This window comes from Lampris incognitus, chromosome 9, assembly GCF_029633865.1.
Source record: "Lampris incognitus isolate fLamInc1 chromosome 9, fLamInc1.hap2, whole genome shotgun sequence".
Lineage (NCBI taxonomy): Eukaryota > Metazoa > Chordata > Actinopteri > Lampriformes > Lampridae > Lampris > Lampris incognitus.
Window position 1 is genome coordinate 18909628 of NC_079219.1, and position 17067 is coordinate 18926694.

The 17067-nt window shown below is 44.9% G+C and overlaps 1 protein-coding gene across 1 annotated transcript in view; it reads left to right on the forward strand.

Annotated features, from left to right (window-relative positions):
* Nucleotides 1-17067, forward strand: part of vwde (von Willebrand factor D and EGF domains) — a 90748-nt gene that overhangs the window by 64748 nt on the left and 8933 nt on the right. The window contains exons 15-21 of the mRNA XM_056286934.1: nt 2861-3031; nt 3873-3977; nt 6527-6641; nt 7109-7365; nt 8655-8874; nt 9608-9739; nt 10705-10932. Coding sequence (XP_056142909.1) covers nt 2861-3031; nt 3873-3977; nt 6527-6641; nt 7109-7365; nt 8655-8874; nt 9608-9739; nt 10705-10932 — 1228 coding nt within the window. The remainder of the gene's footprint in view (nt 1-2860; nt 3032-3872; nt 3978-6526; nt 6642-7108; nt 7366-8654; nt 8875-9607; nt 9740-10704; nt 10933-17067) is intronic.

Here is a 17067-nt window from a genome sequence, read left to right on the forward strand (position 1 = left end):
TTGCATCCTGACCATGCCACTGTCCTCCCTCTCATTCACGCATAGGTATTCCGTCTTGCTCCTACTGACTTTCATTCCTCTTCTCTCCAGTGCATACCTCCACCTCTCCAGGCTCTCCTCAACCTGCCCCCTACTCTCGCTACAGATCACAATGTCATCCGCGAACATCATCGTCCATGGAGACTCCTGCCTGATCTTGTCCGTCAACCTGTCCATCACCATTGCAAACAAGAAAGGGCTCAGAGCCGATCCTTGATGTAATCCCACCTCCACCTTGAACCCATCTGTCATTCCAACCGCACACCTCACCATTGTCACACTTCCCTCATACATATCCTGCACCACTCCTACATACTTGTCTGCAACTCCTGACTTCCTCATACAATACCACACCTCCTTTCTCGGCACCCTGTCATATGCTTTCTCTAAATCTACAAAGACACAATGAAACTCTTTCTGGCCTTCTGTATACTTCTCAATCAACATTCTCAAAGCAAACATCGCATCTGTGGTGCTCTTTCGTGGCATGAAACCATACTGCTGCTCGCTGATCGTCACCTCTCCTCTTAACCTAGCTTCTATTACTCTTTCCCATATCTTCATGCTGTGGCTGATCAACTTTATACCTCTGTAGTTGCTACAGTTCTGCACATCACCCTTGTTCTTGAAAATCGGTACCAGTATGCTTCTTCTCCACTCCTCAGGCATCCTCTCACTTTCCAGGATTGTGTTAAACAATCTAGTTAAAAACTCCACTGCCATCTCTCCTAAACATCTCCATGCCTCCACAGGTATGTCATCAGGACCAACTGCCTTTCCACTCTTCATCCTCTTCATATCATAGCTGCCCTCACTTCCTCCTTGCTAATCCACTGAACTTCCTGATTCACTATCCCAACATCATCCAACCTTCTCTCTCTCTCATTTTCTTCATTCATCAGCCCCTCAAAGTATTCCTTCCACCTTCTTAGCACACTCTCCTCGCTTGTCAACACATTTCCATCTCTATCCTTGATCGCCCTAACTTGCTGCACATCCTTCCCAGCTCAGTCCCTCTGTCTAGCCAATTGGTACAAGTCCTTTTCTCCTTCCTTAGTGTCTAACCTGTCATACAACTCACGATACGCCTTTTCCTTTGCCTTTGCCACCTCTCTCTTCGCTTTACGCTGCGTCTCCTTGTACTCCTGTCTACTTTCTTCATCTCTCTTACTATCTCACTTCTTTGCCAACCTTTTCCTCTGTATAATTTGCTGTACTTCCTCATTCCACCACCAAGTCTCCTTGTCTTCCTTCCTCTGTCCTGATGACACACCAAGTACCTTCCTAGCTGTCTCCCTCACTATTTCTGCAGTGGCTGCCCAGCCATCTGGCAACTCTTCACTACCACCCAGTGCCTGTCTTAACTCCTGCCTGAACTCCACACAACAGTCTTCCTTCTTCAACTTCCACCATTTGATCTTCGGCTGTGTCTTCACTCGCTTCCTCTTCTTGGTCTCCAAACTCATCCTACAGACCACCATCCGATGCTGCCTAGCTACGTTGTCCCCTGTCACCACCTTGCAGTCTCCAATCCCTTTTTGATCGCGCCTTCTACATAAGATATAGTCCACCTGTGTGCACTTTCCTCCACTCTTGTACGTCACACTGTGTTCCTCCCTCTTCTTGAAATATGTATTCACCACAGCCATTTCCATTCTTTTCGCAAAATCGACCACCATCTGTCCTTCCACATTTCTCTTCTTGACTCCATACCTTCCCATCACCTCCTCATCCCCTCTGTTCCCTTCACCAACATGTCCATTGAAGTCCGCTCCAATCACCACTCTCTCCTCCTTGGGTATCCTCTCCACCACGTCATCCAACTCACTCCAGAATTCTTCTTTTTCATCCATCTCACACCCAACTTGCGGGGCATATGCGCTGATAACATTTAGCAATACACCTCTGATTTCCAGCTTCATACTCATCACTCTGTCTGACACTCTCTTCACCTCCAGCACGCTCTTGACATACTCTTCCTTCAGAATTACCCCTACCCCATTTCTCCTCCCATTCACACCATGGTAGAAGAGTTTGAACCCACTTCCGATACTCCTGGCCTTACTCCCCTTCCACCTGGTCTCTTGCACACACAGTATGCCTACCTTTCTTCTTTCCATCATATCAGCCAGCTCTCTCCCTTTACCAGTCATAGTGCCAACATTCAAAGTTCCAACTCTCACCTCCACACGCCTACCCTTCCTCCTCTCTAGCTGCCTCTGGACATGCTTTCCCCCTCTCCTTCTCCTTCGCCCAACAGTAGCATAGTTTCCACCGACACCCTGCTGGTTAACAGTACCGGTGGCGGTCGCTGGTAACCCGGGCCTCGACCGATCCGGTATGTAAATCTTATTTATGATCCGCATATTTGATTTGGCAAAGATTTTACGCCGGATGCCCTTCCTGACGCAACCCTCCCCATTTGTCCGGGCTTGGGACCGGCACTAAGGATGCACTGGCTTGTGCATCCTCAGTGGCTGGGTTAACGTTACTTATTCACCACCCCGCCTAAACTGTCTCACCTGGTCTAGGGGTTTTAAATGGTGACTGTTGAGTTAAACATCACCTTCAGCACCTCTGTATTACACAAGCACGTTGCCATATTAGATATCAAAAACCAAATGCTGAACTTCTAAGGCTTATTTGAATATGTAATTGCCAAATAACCTTTGATTATGACTATCAAGACCATGTCTGACTGTCCTTGTGAACCACTCTCTTGAGGCAAATGTCACCATTGCCATTGACTGATGCTTGGATGAATAACTTACAGCCCTGCTGTCTACTCTCCGTCCATCCCCCTGTCCATGTATCTGTCCAGTTTATCAATGGGGAGTGGGTTCTGGATGAGCCCCAGTTTGCCCTGGCCACTTTCTTGGATGTGACGGCTCTGGAGTGTCAGCTTCCCCTGGGCAGTCAGGACAGTCCGGCTCCTGCAAATCTGAACCGGGAGGTGACCACAGATAAACCCCTGGCCCGCTGGCAGATGAAGGTCAGTCACCTCTGCGGCACGTACTGTTGACATCCAAAAACATGAAAACAACTTGTCTGACTGACACCGCTCCCGCTCGCTCTCAAGCTCTTTTCTGGGTTTTCTCTTGTGTCCTTCTTCATTAAATTATCTCTTTCTTTCTCCCTCTCAGCTGCCATCTGCCATCTTTAAAGTCTTCCTAGACTGACAGTAACCCAAACCACTCAGAAATCAAGGAAGGCTATGATAACCAATGTATGATGTATATCAAGATTTACAAGTTTTTAATTTGCTGGATGCAGTTGAGGAAGTGTCCAAATAGGTACTGCTGGGAAATAAAGGGTTTTTGTAGATAGGTGAACTCAGAACAGTAACTTAGTGAGAAATTCTCAATGCTCAAACTGTCCGATGGCTGCAAGATGGTAAAGCCTGGGCATGTTTTTTCAATAGATTAAGATTGTGGCAGCATTTACCGCCATGATTGGCTTTCCTGAACATAAAATAAAGTTCTTGTGGTGACTAGAAAGCTAGTTAAACATCTCTCATGTAATTTCATTTAATGTTTATTGTATTATTGAACATTAACGCACACTTTTCTAACAATTCACATTATTTTAGGACTAACCGTTTGTGCTTCACTGTGATTACTTGTACTATAATGTCAATTTGTTAGTTATGGTGCACAGTTGTATACTGTCACCAGCAACAAGGTAATCTCTCTCTCTCTCTCTTTTCATTGCTACTGTTGATTCAGGAATTTAAGTAATCACCAAACAAATCCGTTGGTGGAAATGAATTTGTTTATTCATGATCAGTACTTTCTCTCAGCAATTCATTCTCATCATCCCATTTTTGTTGACAGGTGTCCAATGATGGCTACAGCTACAGTAATGCCAAGATCCTGACCCTGTACGATGGGGCCTGTCAGATCTGTAGTCTCGATGCCGATGTCCTCTGTACCCTGAGAGTAGGTTTCATCCCGAGTAGTCTTAATGAACCAATGATAATGGGTTTTTTTTAATGCACCATTACCCTCTGCTGTGCAAAATCAAGAGAACAACATGGATGTGGCAGTAGCCAGGTTTTGAAAAGTGTGTGTATGACTGGAAAGTATCCTGTGTGAGGTCTTGACCTACTGGAAAAACAGGCCAAGTGACCATCATCCACTGGTCAAGAGCCACTAAGCAAGGCACTCAAATCCCAGTTGCTGTGATAGAACAGCTGAGCAGCCGAAGACTAGGTAACTCTATAACAACTGTCAATTGGAAATACTTAATTCATCATTAACAGTTTACAAATGATTAATTAATTGTTATAATGAATAAGGAGTCAACCCCAACTGCATCCTTTCATTTGTGTTTTGTTTACATGTCTGTTTGTATGTGTATGTACATACAGTATGCGTGTGTGTGTGTGTGTGTGTGTGTGTGTGTGTGTGTGTGTGTGTGTGTGTGTGTGTATGTGTGTGTGCGCACATTTGGACTTTTGTGCATGTGAGTGTCTAAATTTGTATGATTACATGTGTTGTATAGTTGCTTTCTTTGATTTCCGTTGTATTGCTCTAATGGTTATTCATCTCAGCTTATATCATTAACTCCTTTTGTTTATTACAATTAATTAGTAAATCATTTGTGAACTGTTTACTTTTGAACTATTTCCAAATGATAGTTACAGCTAAGTGTCACCAAAAAATAAAAAGAAAGAAAGAAAAGCAAAGCAAATTTTTAAAAAAACAAACAAAAACAAAAAACAAGAAGAAAACATGTATTGTCCAATCGACACTTCACTTAGTTTCATGTATGATATTTCTCAGGCAGTAACAATGATCAGCCCATTAGGGGGGAAAATGCTGACATATGTTCGAAACAGGGAATTATGTTACCGGACGTTTAACAGACGAGGACTAGAACAAATGAATGTGTGTGTGAAACACTGACTCGTCAATGTGCTAACGGATCACTCTGCAGTTCCAGCCAGACTTTCAGAAAGGAATATCTCTGCAGGGGCATCCGGGTAGCATGGCGGTCTATTCCGTTGCCTACCAACACGAGGATCGCCGGTTCGAATCCCCGTGTTACCTCCGGCGTAGTCAAGCGTCCCTACACACACAATTGGCCTTGTCTGCGGGTGGGACGCTGGATGTGGGTATGTGTCCTGGTCGCTGAACTAGCGCCTCCGCTGGTCGATCGGGCACCTGCTCGGGAGGGAGGGGGAACTGGGGGGAATAGCGTGATCCTCCCACACGTTACGTCCCCCTGGCAAAAGTCCACATGTATCGGAGGAGGCATGTGGTAGTCTGCAGCCCTCCCCAGATCCAGAGTGGGTGGAGCAGCGACCGGGACAGCTCGGAAAATAGGGTAATTGGCCGGATACAATTGGGGAGGGGGGAAAAAAGGGGGGATCCAAAAAAAAAAGAAATGAATATCTCAGAAATGAAAAAGATCGAATTGACTATATCTTATGTGATATGAATCCTTTTTTTTAGGTGTTGATGATATCTCATTTTTTGACCCAGTCCATGATACCAAAATGCGCTGTTCTCTGTAAGAGCTGGAACACAATACTCATCACAGCGTCAGAACATGGCCATTCAGTTACAGACATCCATCCATTATCCATTATCCAGACCACTTATCCTGCTCTCAGGGTCGTGGGGATGCAGGAGTCTATCCCAGCAGTCACTGGAGACAACCTTGTCACCCTGTTAAGGGAGACACCCTTGACAGGCCGCCGGGCCATCACAGGGCCCATGTTTAATATTGATTCTGTTAATTCTTGAAGTTGTTTTCTGAGTTACAGACATGTTCTGTTAAAAACTTAGTGTAGATAGGAGAAAAAATGTTACATTGTCCTACAACCTGCACTGAATTAGCACAAGTTGAGGGGTTCCATAATTGGCATCTCAAAACTTTTTTTTCCCCACAGTGAGAAAACAATTGGCTTTGCTTTCTTCAAGCTAAATTTGATTGTCAGAGATGGGATGTCTGGACGTAACAACAAAACTAGCCTTGCTCTCTACTTGGATTTGTGTTGATGGTTTGTTTGGGGTTAGGGGCTCCATTTCCACTGGGGGTCATCCTTGCTAAAATTACATGCACTCACTGAACCTATGGCTAAACTTGTCTATTGAGCGGCTTGAATGACGACGACCCATATAGGCCTTAACACTTGTATTACATTGTGTTATGATGGTATGCATCATATATAATCGGCCGTACTAAATTGTCCCTAGGTATGAATGTGTGTGTGTGTGTGTGTGTGTGTGTGTGTGTGTGTGTGTGTGTGTGTGTGTGTGTGTGTGTGTGTGTGTGTGTGTGTGTGTGTGTGTGTGTGTCGGCCCTGTGTGATGGCCTGGCGGCCTGTCCAGGGTGTCTCCCTGCCTGCCGCCCAATGACTGCTGGGATAGGCTCCAGCATCCCCACGACCCTGAAAGCAGGATAAGCGGTTAAGATAATGGATGGATGATGGTATGCTGGGTTTAAAGGGGGATAAACATTTGTTGCTTTTGTTTTCCAGGAGAAAACTTGCATCATTGATGGTCAATGTTATGCTGAGGAGGACCGCAATCCCAGCAGCCCTTGCCTGATCTGCCGCCCAGACACCTCCAAATACACATGGTCCATTGCAGAGAGTATGTGTATCAAAAATGTCGAAACTTTTAAGTTGATGATTGTGTCATGTTCTCAGAAATAATATATTGACATCTTGACTCCTTGCATTTTAAACAATACTTTTTTATTGTGTATATATAAAAACAGAGTGGAAAAAGTTGCATGTGTCAACTGTTCAGTCGTACTAATTAAAGTGAGTTTCCCCTGAGTTACATGGTTGACAATACCTTGAAGGAGCATTTGAATGTAAGTCAGAGAGAGATTGGAGTCATTGTCAGTTCCCTCAGTGTAATGTCCAAGTCCTGTAATGAAAACACTTTGGTGTCACCTTAGCCAGGTTTGGAGCATCTTTATTTCTTCAACCTGAAATATGACAGTCCACAGTCCACCTCTGCATATGTGCAAACTAAACGCCGACATTGTGTTAGTGTCTGGAATTTTAACAGTGATCCAGAGGATGATGATATCGTTCATTTCTGACCATCAGAGAATGAACCTCCGGTGCTCCAGTTGTTGCCGTCTCATCTCCGGTCCTTTCAGGGGGAGAACTTTGTGTACCAGCTGCAGGCGCAGGACCCTGAGGGCTCAGAGATCCTCTTCACGCTGGAGTCAGGGCCCCCTGACGCGTCTCTGTCCCCAGCTGGCCTGCTAATCTGGATGGTTGCTGCTCAGACCACCGTTATACACACCTTTCAGTTCACTGTGACAGATGAATGTAACGCCGAGACCAGAGCGTCTGTTCAGGTATCAGCGGATTTGATCCCGTGTTGATATCTATCAAAGACCTAGCAGCTTCTTTACATTACCCATCCATGAATTAAGTATTTCACACACACACAAATGTTTTAGACGTGATTATTTAATGTTGCTCTACAACAACAATATATTGGAGCAAACAATGGATTTTATTTCTGACATCAGTAGGTTTTCTTATGCTTTGTATTAAATTTGCATTACCAGTAAGTACAGTTACTATGAGAAGAAATCAGTGACAGTGATGTAAAAAAAACCAATCACAAAACAATATTTTTCAAAGAACAAAGTTGTGGGAGGAGTTGTGATGCATGTGCACACAACATTTTCTATATCTTTTCCATTGCACGAATCACCATGACTTACATATTTTTGAGGAAAATGTTACCTCAATTTTCTGTACTTTGATTCGCAGTCCGGGGATTTTACAGGAAACCAGGGTATCTTTTTTAAGAGCTTATCTTTGTACACCGCGTGACTAGTACATCCAGGTTCTGGTAATTTAGCATTTGCAGTTATTAATATTGGTTGTTTTTTTTGTTTTGTTTTTTTTGCTCACCAGTTTGAGGCGACCATTGAGACTGAAACACTGCTAATTTTGTGAATATGAATAATCTGAATATGAGTCATTTGAAGCATATGATGTTGTCATTCCTTATCCACTAGGGGGAGCTCAAGACATGCAGTCGTATAGTGAATGCATTGATAAACTTTGAGGCTTTGAGCTGGCATTCATTCAGATTGATTTACTAGGGGGGAGTAAGTAATTGTCAATGTCTTGTTGAACGATGCTTCAATAGTACAAATGGTGGCTTATAGGCACATGTTTAGCCTTGCTGGAATTGTGCCTATGACTATTCATCAATGATTGACCCCATCTGAGGAACTTGACTTCAAAACAAGGTACTGCACATCTGAAAACTGTTACACCTGCTCTTGCCAAATGATCAGTATCAAAGAATGAAAATAAACGACCTTTAAGGTAATTTTTGAAAAAAACCTTGATTGATAAAATGATAATAATTTTACAGGGTGCCCGCAGGCATCATTCTTTTAAAGGTACTGACACCAATAGTGACCCTTAAGTGAGGATTTCTTCAGAAATGGACAGTGTGTTGCTGTTCTGTTCTGTCATAGGATGAACTTTTCCACAGACAGACATGAAATGCACCACATTTGTCAAACCTTGCTGCCACAATACGAACAGTGGTGATTGTGATCCAACTGATGAATGAGATTATAAAGCGGTCCAAACAAGTCAGCCTGTCTGTTTCCCCCAGGTGTCTGTGCACTCCTGTGACTGTCTGAACGGTGCTTCCTGTGTAACCAATGTCAACCTCCCCTCCGGTAGCGGGGAATACGTGTGTATGTGTCTCGACGGATTCAGAGGGGACAGGTGTGAGGTGGACATCGATGACTGTAAGCCCAACCCCTGCAGACTGGGCCGCTGTATTGATGGCCCCAACTCCTTTTCCTGCATCTGTCCCCAAGGAATGACAGGTAGTGAAGCCACTTCCAGCTAATTAAGGGTTTTGGTAATTTAATGTATGCCATTTGACCCATACACTATATGAAGAGTTTATCTTTTTTTTTCCACCCTCTGTCCATTAATAAGCACTTAATGCTGAGCTGCATTTCTCTACTCTTGCAGTCAGCTAGGTATCTTAGTCAGTTAGAATCTGTTTTATGGAACAGCAGACCTTCTGTTACCGAACATAGCTTTGAATTTGGCTCATTATCTTTATTCCACGGTGGCCCAGTGATTATCACTGTTACCTCACAACAAGAAGGTCCTGGGTTCGAACCCCAGGCCATCCCAGGTCCTTTCCGTGTGGAGTTTGCATATTCTCCCCGTGTCTGAGTGGGTTTCCTCCGGGTGCCCCGGTTTCCTCCCACCATCAAAAAAACATGCATGTTAGGGTTAATACTCCTGTCTGTGCCCCTGACCAAGGCAGTGGAAAGAAGAACTGGAGTTGGTCCCCAGGCACTGCAGCTGCCCACTGCCCCTATACAATAGGATGGGTTAAATGCAGAGAACACATTCATTCCAAGAATACAATGCCAAAAGAAAGTGGCTTTCTTTCTTTCTTCTTCTTTATTTCTCACACTAATGTTTTGTTTGCTTACCTAATAAAAATTAATTTTGTTTTTATTCATTAAATTGGTTTTGAAAATTGTGATTACATGTTTTTGTTATTGCTCTGTTCACATGTTGTTGTGTATGTGCTCTCAGGCCATAGATGTAGAGAGGACATAGATGAGTGTTTGTTCCAGCCTTGCTTCCCTGGAGTGGGCTGCAACAACACACTGGGCTCATTTGTCTGTGGAGTCTGTCCACAGGGCTACAGTGGAGATGGAAAAACCTGCAACCGTGAGTACAGACTCCCCTTTTACTCATTTCTTTTAAAAATGAATTTTGTAGGTCTATATAGATATATTTTTTTTCCCGTTTTTCTCCCCAATTTTATCCGGCCAATTATCTCACTCTTCCGAGCTGTTCCGGTCGCTGCTCCCCCCGCTTCTGCCGATCCGAAGACAGCTGCAGACTACCGCATGCCTCCTCTGATACATGTGGAGTCGCCGGCCGCTTCTTTTCACCTGACAGTGAGGAGTTTCACCAGGGGGACGTAGCACATGAGAGGATCACACTATCCCCCCCCTGCCCCCGCCCCCCCGAACAGGCACCTTGACTGACCAGAGTAGGTGCTAGTGCAGTGACCAGGACACATACCCACATCTGGCTTCCCACCCGCAGACATGGCCAATTGTGTCTGTAAGGATGCCCCCGGAGGCAACACGGGGATTCGAACCAGAGATCCCCTTTGTTGGTAGTGAACAGAATAGACCACTATGTTACCCGGATGACCCAGTCCATCTTTATAAGAACGAGGGAGACTGTGGAGACCTGAAATTTGAACCACTGCTCGGCCCTGAATTGTGTTCAGATTATACGTACCTGCATGTGAGCCTGAAAGCTGGATTTTTTTCCACCACTATTAGCTGTAAAATGTATTGGTACGAAATACATAGCCCAGAATTTATATTTACTGCCAAATGGCCCAAATCAGGTTTGATGTAGTAGTAGATCACTAGTAGAAATTGGAGTTGTTGTTCATCTGTGCTACACTATGCAAAATAGATTTAATTAAATTAATAGCGGTAAGCTTTTATGAGGCAAAGAGAGCATTACAATACTGATGTTCATCAAGCTCTGTCCGCTATCTTTCAGTGCTTTCCGGTGTAGAGACCAGTCATCAGCAGAGCGACTTTACATGGACGGGCTCCCTCAGATCATCCCACTGAGAGTGATTGTTATCTTTTTTTCCCAAGGTAACGGTGAGCCCCCTGGAAAGGTTGTGACCATACCAGATAGAGTAACTCAAAGATCAAGCAGACCCAAGCCGCCAAGCCTCTCGCCTTGCCTCAGAAGGCCATGTCACCCAGGGGTGCAATGCTTTGAAAGCACATACGTGTCAGCGGGCTTTATCTGTGGTCCCTGTCCTTCTGGCCTTCATGGCAATGGGCTAACGTGCAGCAAGAGCACTGCCACAGGTGAGAGTGGCACTGTTTTTTCAGCTGATGACTGATAACGGTGAGCACAGCACTGTCAGGAAACAAATGTTTACATTGATATTTATGGCAGACACTCTCTTTCACATTAAGGTTTCTGCAACAGCAGCATAACCGTTAACAGCAATGGCACAAGGGTCAAGGGCTTGGTGGCAAGACAATATATACAAAGAAAATTACTCTAGCGTGATCAAGTAACCATCTGTAATGTGCTTGCAAATGAAACTGGAGCTGTGGGGGAAAGGGGAGTACAATTATTTACTATTGATTATGTGCATCACGCATATTAGCCTTGGCATTTAGCTCCCAGTCTTGTCTGATGTGTTTTATATTTGTTGGTTTAACCCAGTATGTGTTTGCACTATTTTCCCCCACTTAACAGTGATGTGAATGAAGTTGAATTGTTTTGCTGGCAGTGTTTTGCGGTTGAAGAAATGTGTGCCAAAACATGTGTGCATCTCTTTGCAAATTGCTAACAAAAAGTGTGTACATCTGTTCTGGAGGCATCATTATCATTCCATTAGCATCAGTGAAACTCTGAAATTATGTCAGTTTGCTTCCAAAGCCATGGTGATCATTTATTTTTACCCTGCCAACTCTCTCTTGCTTTTTAACTGTTAGCATTGCAGAATGATGATGGAATTGCTCAATTTTCTTTAACCAAGTAGCAGTTTTATTATTTCAGTAGGTTAATTAATTAATTAATCCTACATTTAGATGATAATTGATGAACAGAGGAGATAATTTTTGACTCATTACCAGTTCAACTTTGGAGGCTTAAAAGGAAACAATCAGGATTTTAAAGAATCTCTCTCTCTCCACCCTTCCCTTTTTCTTTCTGTCTCTCTATCTCGTTTTGTGTGTGTGTGTGTGTGTGCGTGTTTCACACAGGGGCATGTGATGCGTCTAGTGCAGTAGTTAGAGGAAAAATGCTTGCTTGCTTACCACCTGCTTTTCTAACCTCTCGCTTACAGCTTGCTGCTGCTGGCTAGCCATTGTGGTGAACAAGGGAGCAGCCCAGTGCATAAGCCTTCCCCTGCCAGTACATAGCCTCTCCTTCACCAAGACCCCTGCTAGGCCACCTCGTGGCCACACATGGTAACTGGGTGCCTCACGGCCTCAGGCAAACTTGGTAGGGGATCTTGGAGCTGCGTTGGTCCCCAGAGGCTGTTAATGGCCAACCTCTGCCCCACTGCCTTGTGGGAAGTCTGTTGAGACAAAGGTTAGGAGAGCACACCCTGAGAGAAAAGCAACGTGTTTGGCGGCACACATTAGGCGGTTCTTTGACAGTCTGGAGTTTCCGGCAGCCTCCTGCAGTCATGATGGGTGACTGGCCGTCCTGGGTATAAGCCCTTGCCACCAGGACAAACCTGTCATGGCAAAGACAGTGCTACTGAGGACTGCGCACACCCTGTGGCACTCCTTGCGTAGATCTCCAACTCTGACCATGGTGTACAATATCCGGCCTTATAACCAGTTGAAATCTGGTGGTGTTGGGGTGTCTGGCAATGGGAGCAGGGTAGAATTGGCCTGGGAGCTCCTAGTCAGAGCCCTGCACATCAGCGGCATGGGGTATATGGTTGCTAGCAGCTGGGATTGAGTGGCAGCTGCTTTCAACAGACTCCCATGTGACTGAGCAGCCCTATTTAGGGACCACATTGCTCACCCCAACTGGGAAGGGGCCTAGAAAAGGTGGCCTAAAAATTGTCCACTCAGCCAACGTCCTGGGTGGGTTACCGTGACTACCAGGAATTCCATCCTGCGGTAAAAACAAAAATAAGAAAATGATCCCATTCAAGTTGGCAACATGGAAAGTAAGGACTCTCCTTGATAATGATGGCAACAGACCACATCAAAGGACCGGGTGGGTGAAGGCGCCCTGAGAGAGGAAAGAGGAGGGTATACCTTTTTCTGGGGAGGCTATCCCCTTGGTGGACCAGATCAGCATGGTGTTGGACTGGCAATCAAGAATAGCATTCTACCTAGCCTCACTAAAAACACCCACCGGACTAAGTGAGAGGCTAATGACCCTCCGTATCCCCCTAGCAAAGGCACGCTATGCCACTCTGTTAAGTGCATATGTGCCAACACTACCATCTGACAATGGTGTGAAGGACAGCTTCTACCAGCAACTAGATGAGACCCTTCATCGTATCCCAAAAAAGGACAAGATCCTTCTTCTGGGAGACTTTAATGCTAGGGTAGGAAAGAAGAATGGTATATGGAGTGGAGTACTGGGTAGGCGTGGGGTTGGTCAGGTTAATGCAAATGGTCTGAGGCTGCTAAACTCTGTGCAGAGCATGACCTCACCATTACGAACACACTGTTTCAGCAGAAGGCTAAATACAGAACATCCTGGATGCACCCACAATCTAAACACTGGTACCTGATTGATTGTATTATAACAAGACGTACTGACACGAGTGATGTCTTGCTGACCTGGGCCATGAGAGGTGCAGAGTGCTGGACAGATCACCAACTGATCATGACCAAGCTCCACATCAAAGTGCGCCCCCCACAACGTCTCACAAAACCCATAAAAAAGCACCTGAACTGCCAGCATGGAATGAGTTCCGTCGCTCTGTAGGCACGATGGCACTAGAGTTTGAGGCCATTCTGAGTTCTGACAATTCCATGGATCAGAAATGGACCTCGCTAACCTCATTGCTACATCAAGCGGCAATCGACTCTATAGGCTACAGAGCCAGAAAACATCAGGACTGGTTCAATGAGAACTCTGACACCATCATATCCCTGCTGGAAACCATACGCAGGGCACACAAGGCTACTCGCAACTGCCCTGCATCCGCCATCTTTCGGCAGCAGTGGCAAACAGCATATAAGGAGGTACAAACAACCTTGCGCACTCTGCAAAATACATGGTAGGTGAACAACGCTCACAAGAGTCAATCATATGCTGACAGAAATTATATGCACAACTTCTACAATTCTATAAAGACTTAATATGGCATTAGGAACTGTTCTATCACACTCTTAAAGTCAGCGGACGGACTGACAACCCTGAAAGACCAAAAGCAGATCCTGGCAAGGTGGGGTGAACATTTTGAAGCCCTACTTAATCGGCACTCACCAACCGACCAATCCATCCTGGAAGAGCTGCCAATACATCCACCCATCCCAGACCTTGACCACTCACCAACTTTTCAAGAAGTAGTTGCAGCCATCAACTCCCTTAAAAACAATAAGTCACCTGGCAGTGATGGTATCTCAGCAGAACTCCTAAAATGAGGACACTTGTGCACCAGAATGATCTATCAGTACATCCTGCAGGTCTTGGACCAGGAGAGTGGCCCTCAACAATGGAGGGATGCTAAAATTGTCACGCTGTACAAAAACATGGGTGACAAGTCCGTCTGCGGCAACAGTCGTGCCATATCCCTACTAGCTTTTGCAGGCAAGGTCCTAGCAAAGGTCATGCTATGCAGGACCATGATGCACTTGACAGAACATCTGCTGCCAGAGGCACAGTGCGGTTTCAGGAAGAACAGGAGTACTGTGGATATGATTTTCACAGTTAAGACAGCTATAAGAAAAGTGCCGCGAACAACATCAGGACCTTTTCATGGCTTTTGTCAACCTCTCCAAAGCTTTTGACACTGTGAATCGAGAGCTACTTTGGAAAATCCTGAGAAAGTTTGGCTGTCCAAGCAAATTTGTGAACATTCTGTCACAGTTCCATGATGGGGTGGTGGCACAGGTGGCCATAGGAGGGCAGGAATTGGCGCCTTTTAATGTATGCACTGGAGTGAGGCAGGGGTGTGTGTTGGCATCGTACTCTTCAACATTTACCTCCTATGTATCACAAAACTTTTTCATAAAGATCTGGAAGACAGTAGTGGGATCACAATAGACTGTAGGCTAGATGGAAACCTCTTCAAAATCCAAAGGTTCCAGGCAACCACCAAGTTGTCTGCAGTGCAGGTCCTTGAGCTGCAGTATGCTGATGACTGCGCTCGTAGCTCACACACCAGAAGACCTGCAAACCATCCTTGCCACAGTTGTGAATACCTACAGCAGGCTGGGTCTATCAGTCAACACCACCAAGACTGAGGTGTTATGCCAATGGAGGTCCAGACCCCCCCCCCCCCCACTATGCCTGTCTTCCCTATAGAACACCAACCACTCTCAGTTACTCCATCTTTCAAATACTTGGGCAGCATCCTTTCTGAGGACTGCAACACTGATCATGAAACTCATAACAGAATCAAAAAAGCCTCTGTAGCCTTCAGCAAACTCCAACGTAAGGTCTTCCAAAACAAACACCTCCATCTGCACACCAAAATTGCTGTTTACAAAGCCGTCTGCAGCACTACTCTTCTATACAGCTGTGAAGCCTGGGTCATATACAGTCATCACCTAATGTTGATGGAGCGGTTCCACATAAGGTGTCTGCAGAGAATCATGGGGATCAGGTGGCAGGACCGTGTTCCTCATGGTGAGATTCTTGCTAGGACAAACTGCAAGAGCATAGAAGCTACGGTCACTGAACACCAACTGCGCTGGCTTGGGCATGTCATCAGGATGCCTCAAAAACGCCTGCCACGTCAAGTCCTGTATGGACAGCTTCATATGGGCTGCCGGTCCACAGGTGGTCAGAAGAAGCGATACAAAGACCAGCTAAAAATATCACTGAAGAAGTGTTGCATTGACCCCTTGAGATTAGAGCAAGCTGCCTAACTGTTCTAACTGGCAGCAGATCTGCCACAGAGGTATAGAACAGCTGGAAATGGAAAAGAATGTGAAAAAACAACAGAAAAGACTGAGACACACAACCATGCCTGCCCCCACTAACTCAGACTTCATATGCCCAACGGGCAATAAAACTTGTGGATCAAGAATTGGACTCCACAGTCATCAAAGAACACACCGTTAATGAGGAGGGACGTCATCATCAGACTCGATGCTCGATGGACTACCAGCAAGCGTGTGTGTGTGTGTGTGTGTGTGTGTGTGTGTGTGTGTGTGTGTGTGTGTGTGTGTGTGTGTGTGTGTGTTGTAGTTATAACACAATGCACAATATAATCTTTTCCTCCTAGTTTGCTGCTGGCTTCAGTGGGCTACATTGAAAAAGGCAATGCTATATAAGAGCTTGAGAATAAGAATTCTATATACAGCTGGTACCATGTAAAGGTGGTGATTCACAGATTGACCACCTGTGACATCACTGCCAGACACTTTTCTGCACAATTTCTGCGGCGTTTCAGACATACATTTGCTCAGTATTATGGCTACCAATGAATTGTTATCCTTACAACATATATATAGTATATGTGTGTGTGTGTGTGTGTGTGTGTGTGTGTGTGTGTGTGTGTGTGTGTGTGTTTGCTTATGGCATGAAACAGGCTTGTCCTGTCTCATAAAGAATTAACTTGACTCACCGGATTTATATATATATACACTACCGTTCAAAAGTTTGGGATCACATTGAAATGTCCATATTTTTGAAGGAAAAGCACTGTACTGTTCAATGAAGATAACTTTAAACTAGTCTTAACTTTAAAGAAATACACTCTATACATTGCTAATGTGGTAAATGACTATTCTAGCTGCAAATGTCTGGTTTTTGGTGCAATATCTACATAGGTGTATAGAGGCCCATTTCAAGCAACTATCACTCCAGTGTTCTAATGGTACAATATGTTTGCTCATTGGCTCAGAAGGCTAATTGATGATTAGAAAACCCTTGTGCAATCGTGTTCACACATCTGAAAACAGTTTAGCTCGTTACAGAAGCTACAAAACTGACCTTCCTTTGAGCAGATTGAGTTTCTGGAGCATCACATTTGTGGGGTCAATTAAACGCTCAAAATGGCCAGAAAAAGAGAACTTTCATCTGAAACTCGACAGTCTATTCTTGTTCTTAGAAATGAAGGCTATTCCATGCGAGAAATTGCTAAGAAATTGAAGATTTCCTACACCGGTGTGTACTACTCCCTTCAGAGGACAGCACAAACAGGCTCTAACCAGAGTAGAAAAAGAAGTGGGAGGCCGCGTTGCACAACTGAGCAAGAAGATAAGTACATTAGAGTCTCTAGTTTGAGAAACAGACGCTTCACAGGTCCCCAACTGGCATCTTCATTAAATAGTACCCGCAAAACACCA